The sequence below is a fragment of the Arachis ipaensis genome, chromosome B9 (genome assembly GCF_059453495.1).
Source record: "Arachis ipaensis isolate K30076 ecotype BB chromosome B9, ASM5945349v1, whole genome shotgun sequence".
NCBI classification, from domain to species: domain Eukaryota; kingdom Viridiplantae; phylum Streptophyta; class Magnoliopsida; order Fabales; family Fabaceae; genus Arachis; species Arachis ipaensis.
Genome location: NC_142444.1, coordinates 28350705 through 28357779, shown reverse-complemented (window position 1 = coordinate 28357779; position 7075 = coordinate 28350705). Strand labels below are relative to the sequence as shown.

At 34.6% G+C, this 7075-nt stretch overlaps 1 protein-coding gene across 4 annotated transcripts; it reads left to right on the top strand.

The window, feature by feature from the left end:
- Positions 1-361: 361 nt before the first annotated feature.
- Positions 362-6135, top strand: LOC107617992 (transcription factor PIF3). 4 transcript variants are annotated; one of them, XR_015899487.1, is made up of 10 exons: positions 362-955; positions 1220-1471; positions 1773-2982; positions 3080-3184; positions 3306-3371; positions 3656-3721; positions 3806-4324; positions 5221-5312; positions 5418-5541; positions 5633-6135. XR_015899487.1 is itself a non-coding variant. In XM_088498547.1 (9 exons), the coding sequence occupies exons 2-9, from the start codon at positions 1380-1382 to the stop codon at positions 5644-5646; spliced, it is 2196 nt and encodes a 731-aa protein (XP_088354673.1). In that variant the 5' UTR covers positions 362-955; positions 1220-1379; the 3' UTR covers positions 5647-6135. The 4 variants fall into 4 exon arrangements, 2 of the variants coding, with proteins under 2 accessions (XP_088354673.1, XP_088354672.1); XR_015899486.1 differs by having other exon boundaries at positions 1770-2982; XM_088498547.1 differs by lacking the exon at positions 5221-5312.
- Positions 6136-7075: the final 940 nt, after the last annotated feature.

The following is a 7075-nucleotide window of genomic DNA, read 5'->3' as shown; positions in this document are numbered from 1 at the left end:
AAAAAAAGTAAAATAACAAATAAATATCTAAAGATTTATACTTTGAACAGATTAATTTTTTTAAAAAAAATATCAATAAAATTTTTTAAAATAATAGATATAGATACATTATTTTTAAATTAATCCTTATAATTAGAATAAAAAAATTTAAATTTAAATTAATTTATTTATATTTATTATGTTAAAAAATGTTATTAATAGTTTTTTTAGAGACTAATATATCAGTATAAATTTTTATGGATTATTTATTTGTCGCTTTATTTAAAAAAAAAAATCGTATAGACTGTAGAGTGTATTGTGATGCAGGATTACGAAAAAGCATGTGTGAGTCTGAAACTAAAATCCAACAACTCAACTTAGTGATTAACCATGGTTACAACTTACAAAGCAACATCCAATATCTTCTTTCGTTGTTTCTCTCACCTCTCACTCACTCTCTCTCTCTTTCTCTCTCTTTCTCTGCTTAGTGCTATCTGCATTGGTCCTCTGCACCAAGTCACCAACTCTGCAATTCTTTCGCCGCCTTCTGCGTCCCACTTTCTCAATTTTTGCGTCTTTTCACTTTCTTCGAGCTCCCTCACCCTCTCACATAATACAACCTTATTAATTTGCATTTATTTTATTCCATTTTATGATTAACCTCATTCGCTATGTGAATCAACTGGGAAATTGGAATGATCACTCCCACTCACTCATTTTGTTTATGTTAAAAGGGAAAATTTGAGCCTCACGAGGAACTCACGTTTTTAGAATAGTTTTTCTGTCCTTTCTTTTCTTGATTATTGGGTTTCAGCGAGTTTTCCTTGATCTCAGCCGAGAATCAGTGTCACTATCACTATCTCATGACTCATCATGATGCACCTTATTGCTCCTTAGAGAAATTTAATTTATTTTTATAAAACTAAAGCTTTGAAAAGAAAGGCCGAATCTTAAGGGCTCTTACTTTACTTGGCAGGTTAGTGCTTAATTATATATTATATTATTATATATAATATTCTATTTATCTACAATTAGATATGTTTGATGGATGCTGCTTCATTAATTTAAGTTTAATTTCTTTGTTTTTTGGTTTGATTAGGACTCGAGGTTATTAAAAATGAAGATTTTGTTCCATGCTTTTTCTTTGTTTATTACTGTAATGAAAGTTTCTTTTTTCTGGTGTTAAATGATTAGGGATTGGTTTATTTCCTTAACATAGTGTGGTATGCTTACGTCACAGGTTTATCTTCAATGCCTTCAAATCCTGTTTAGATTCCAAAGGCTCCCTTCCAAGTTAACATAGTGGAGTATGTTGTAAGATATACAAAGAGGAGAGGAGAGTAATAATAAGTTCTCGAGTTTGAGGCCTTTTTGATTCATTTTCCATTGTGATCCAAATCATGCCTCTGTATGAGTTATACCGGCTTTCTAGAGAGAAGCTTGATGAAGAGATTAATGGCACACGTGCAACTGATCAGTCTCAATCTTCCTCGTAAGCTTGTTCATTTTGGCAATATTGGGTTTCTGTAATTGTAGCCCTATTTTGAATTTTCTTAGATTTGTTATGAATAACAGTGAGGTTAAGTGTTGATTCAACGTTTATGGTTGCTTTTGGTGTTGTTGCATCATTGCCTTGTGATTTCGACTTTTCGAGGTCTCGGATTCAAATACTGGATATATAGCCTTTTACCAGAAAAGTGAAGAGTTCATACAACTACTCATTGCTGTTGTGTTTTTCTTTTGGTAATCTTATTTCTGACCTTATCATTTTGGGATTTGGACTTTGAAAGCAGGCCTGAGAAGGATTTTTTCGAGCTAATTTGGGAAAACGGCAACATTTTGACGACGCAGGGTCAGTCTAGTAGAGCTAAGAAGAGTCCACCTCGCCGGAGCTTACCGTCTCACTGCTTGCCATCTCACAGTCCCAAGGGTAGAGACAGAGATGCAGGGTATGTTAACAATTCAAGGGTAGGGAAGTCTGGTGATTTAGACACCGGATTGAATGAAATTTCGATGTCAGTGCCGTCGACTGAAGTGGATTTGGGTCATGATGATGATGTCATACCTTGGTTGGATTATACAATGGATGGCTCTTTGCAGAATGAGTATGGTTCTAATTTCTTACATGAACTATCCGGGGTCACGGATCAAGACTTGCCCTCAAATCATTTTTCGCTTGTGGATAAAAGTAGTGGTAATCAGGTATTTAGGGACTCTCATAAAAATTCTGCAGAGCAAAGCAACTTTTCCAGTGTTTCTTCGACCGGCGTAGATGAGACAACTAGACCTAAAGCTAGCACGGTTGAATCATACCTGCCATCATCATTCATTTCAGTTAGACCAAGAGTATCGGGTGTTACTGCGAACGATACCAGTAATGCAATGCTTCATCCACCAGTTACCGAGATTCCTTCTTCATCGAGTGATTTTTCGAGCTTAAAGATGCAGAAGCAAGATCAAGTTATTCCTAGCAATGGTTCATCTGTTATGAATTTCTCCCATTTTGCAAGGCCTGCCGCCATCGTGAGAGCTAATCTTCAGAACATTGGATTGAAGTCTGTTTCGTCTTCAACAAGATCTGAAAATGTGGAAAGTATGAATAAAGGTGCTGTTGTACCTAGCAGTAATCTTCCAGAATCAACTCTTGCCGATTCATGTAGTGAATGTCCAAAGGTTCTAATGGGGAACAATGAGAAGGCTGTGGAACAATCCAGGGATGATTTGAAACTGTTGGAGTCAAAATCTCTCGAACAGAACATTGCCGGTTCTAAACAATTAGACCCTACTTGCAAAGAGAAAGCCATTAAAATTGATCAAACTTCCAACCGAGCTCTTGGTGAAACTGCCACTAACACACAGATAGCTGTTGAAAGAAGTACGGAGCTGGTGGTAGCCTCTTCCTCTGTTGGCTCTGGCAACTGTGCAGACAGAGGTTCAGACGATCCAATTCAAAATTTGAAGCGGAAAAATCGAGACACTGAGGACTCTGAATGGCATAGTGATGTAAGTGAATGTATTAGTTTTTTACTATACCCTTTTATATGATCAGTTAGGTTCTTATTTTTTTAGTAGTTTTCCCTTAAAAACATTTTACTTGAAGGATGTTGAGGAAGAATCAGTGGGTGTTAAAAAAGCAGCTGCTGGGCGTGGAGCTTCGGGTTCCAAGAGAAGTCGTGCTGCTGAAGTGCATAATCTTTCTGAAAGGGTGAGCAAGGCCATTTGGTAGAAGTGTCGTGTTAATTACAGAATAATCCCGTTTCTCTCGAGTTTATGTTTATAATTTATATGATTGTTAACTTTTCAATCTTTTGGATTCATGTATACAGAGGCGAAGAGATAGGATCAACGAGAAGATGCGTGCATTACAAGAACTCATACCCAATTGCAATAAGGTGGGCCTTTTCTGTTTCATTTCTTGTTCTAACTCTGGTTATGATTAAAGATACAGACAGATAGTTTTCCTGTTTCTTCTTGTGGAATTAGGGAAGAATTACTTAAATTATAGGCAGGGGTAACCGAAAGTTATTGTTTGCAGGGTTTCAATACTCAACTTGAATATGAAGCATGATCTTGAGTATATTCATAAATAAAAACATTAGACTTCATATATACTATCAAAATATGCATACTGTCTTCCTCATTTATTTTGGTTTTCTTCTGACTTCATAAATTTAAGGTGGATAAAGCTTCAATGCTGGATGAGGCTATTGAGTATCTTAAAACACTTCAGCTCCAAGTTCAAGTAATAATCTTCCCCACTCTTGCATTCATATTATTTTTTCTTATAGTGTGAAATTGTTTCCTAATTCGAATGTTTTCTATGCAGATGATGTCAATGGGAGCCGGTTTATATATGCATCCGATGATGTTGCCACATGGAATGCAGCACATGCATGCACCACACTTGGCTCCTTTTTCGCCTATGGCCTATGGAATGCAAATGGGATTGGGTATGGGATATGGCATGGCTATGCCTGATATGAATGGTGTATCATCTCGATTCCCAATGGTTCAGGTTCCCCAAATGCAAGGAACTCATGTCCCTGTTGCACAAATGTCTGGAGCTACTGCAATGGTTAGATCAAATACTCAAGGGTTCGGGGTTCCAGGTCAGGGATTTCCCTTGCCACTCCCTCGTGCACCCTTATTTCCTTTCTCGGGAGGGCCGGTTATGAACTCATCGTCGGCTTTGGGATTACGTCCTTGTGGAGCAACAGGGCTTAGTCAAACTGCGGATCTGGCGTCAACATCTGGCTTAAAGGACCCTTCGCCAAATACGGATTCACTAGTTAAGCAAAGTACTGGTGGTGGCGGCTGCGACTCAACTAGTCAGATGCCTACCCAGGTCTGTTTACTTGCACGTTACAATTTTATGTAAATATCTCAGGTAGAGCCGTAGAGAACTAGAGATTCAGCACATTACAAACATTTCATTGACAGACATAGATAGACATTTTGTATATACATACATACATATGCATGCCCATACACACAAATACGCATGCACACTCATGTGCATACACATGTATAATTAATAGCAAATATTTTTATTGGTTTCTCTCTACATAGAAAGTATATTCCCTCTATATCCTTCCCTTCGAAACCAGGACCATGGAATGCACCATTCTCAATTGTAGAATCATTCTTGGTATAAGATTGATGATACTTCTAAGAGAGTCAAAAGAGATTGCTTAGTTTGGTGAATGACTTAGTGTTAATATGTTACGGTAGATGACTGTTTTGTAGTGTATGCTGCTAAAATTCATCTTTTAGGCAAGTGGCATCAAGGAAAGTACTTAGAAAGGATCTCCTTTATGGTTTGATAGAGAAGAGAACCTCTGATTTAGCTGCTGAAAAACACATCTAGGAACAAAAAGGAAACCCAAAATTAGAAGTGGTTATTTGGTACATTCAACAACTAAGCTTAGTAAAGGAAACCCAAAATATATAATTCACAACGTCATAATACTCTTGTTGTAAATTATATATTTTTACTTAAACCATTTATATTATAATCTCTTTTAATAATTTCCTCTAAAGTTAGCCAGTTCGAAAGCTAAATAAAAAAGGAGGGTTGTGATAGCTAGGTAGACCGGCTTAAAGAAATTTTCTAGTCTTTATGGCATGGATCAAACAAGTGGATTTGTCATTTCATTATAATTTCATTGCATCCTTGTCCTCGTTTGACTTTATATTCTAGTTAACACGTTTCCACTATCATTTTCTCCGGATCCTCTAAAGTGAGGAGATGCATAAAATGATAAAGTGAAGGAGTCATCATTCTAAGATCAATTTGGTAGAACCTACTTACAATGGAAGTTGTTGATCTAAAGGTGATTACTTCGTCACTTTATCACTTTACACCACCTCACTTTAGACAGTCCAAACTCATCATTTTCTGTAAGCCAAATGCCTGATGTTCTCACTTGTTATGACAGTGTGAAGCAGCACCAACTGTTGGATTTGAACAGTCACCAATGGTACATAATAGCAGCCATACCTCTGAGGCTAATGACAGTGGAACTCTTAATCCTGACAAAGAAGATAATAACCTTGTGACTGGTAATTCCTTTTCTGTCTTTAACTATCACCAACTCAACTAATTATTTACATTTATATTTTAAGCCAAGTATTATCTTATTTTGACTTGCAGGTTATGATGATTGATACTCCGAACTAACTAAGGCTAGTTAAAGGGTGCATTTTCAAGTTGAGATATTTGAGGGAAATGGAGGGGAAGGACTACATTGAAGAGTAAAGTGGAGTTTATTTTTACTCTTCAAGTTTTTTCCTTCTCTTTTAAGACTCCAACTCACAAACACGCATAGAAGATCCCATGATTCTAGAGACGTTTCTGGTCTTCACAAGTTAAATGTAGCATACCACAAGAAAATTTCAGTCATCGAGGTTGATCCATTACAATAATAATTTGGAAATTGGAAGCCTAAATTTTTGGACTTAGAAAATGAAGAGAAAAGAGGTTTTGGTATCATTGGGGGGAGGACACTCATTTGTATATCCACTTAGCGAGCTGTTCTATTCAATTGACTCTTCAACATGTTATTTTGTGTAATCTTACAAATGTGAATTCAAATGTTTTGTTTTCATAGTGATTCTTTTGGATAAATGAAATAATCGGTTTTTCTTTCTTGGCAATTTCTTTTTTCTCTCCCTTCCCTCTCGGCCCAAATTTGTTAAAGCCTTAAAGCCAAGATTTGGTGCAACATGACAAAACTAAAGTGTGTTAGGCTTACTGACCAAAAAAAAAAAAGGTGTTAGGCTTGATTAGTTTTCAATATATAATTTTTTATTTTTTATTTTAAAAAACAAATTATACGAAATAATATATTGTTTTGTTTTATGATATATTCATGCAGAGGTAACGATTATCTCAAGACAATATTCCCATACATATATATTTTCGCATTTTATTTTATTCAAGACAATATTTTCATACATATATCTCTGCATTTTATTTTCAGTAATGTGTCATTTCTCTTTATTAACTAAGATCTTCCTATCTTTTAATTAATTAATAATCTGAATCGGATTAAATCAAATTATTAATTAGTTCCTGATAATAAAATAAAGTAGATAATAAGATAAAATAAATAAACGTGTATCATTAAATTTATGTGAAATAATATAAATCATTAAATAGTTATAATTTAATCCGTATAAACGTATTATCTATAAATCATACAAATTAATATAAAAAGATTATATGTACACTAAAATCAGTCTCAATATAGCAAACACATTGAAATATAATTTTATAATTAAAGTTTTAAAAACTGAATCGGTCATTGAATTGCTCTACTTATTAGTTTATTCGATTTAAAAGTTCAATTTTGATTTAACCGAAACAACTGAACTATAATAAAATAATAAATAAAGTTATAAATCTTTAACATTCTATAACTTATTTTTTGTTATCAACAGAATCATTTTTGATACGTAAAATCTTCAACACGAGACACATACTTGGTATATACTAATAAACACCACCACTAATAATTTAAACAATAACATTTATAACAGATATATATGTTTTATTCAATAGAAATTCTGAATATTATGGTAATGGCTAATTGGA

Excerpts from the sequence above, each read along its gene's own strand:
- LOC107617992 (XM_088498546.1), top strand. The coding sequence starts at position 1,380 with ATGCCTCTGTATGAGTTATACCGGCTTTCTAGAGAGAAGCTTGATGAA. Across the intron at positions 1,472-1,769 it reads GATCAGTCTCAATCTTCCTC|CAGGCCTGAGAAGGATTTTT; the intron begins GTAAGCTTGTTC and ends GGACTTTGAAAG. Across the intron at positions 4,325-5,417 it reads CTAGTCAGATGCCTACCCAG|TGTGAAGCAGCACCAACTGT; the intron begins GTCTGTTTACTT and ends TTGTTATGACAG.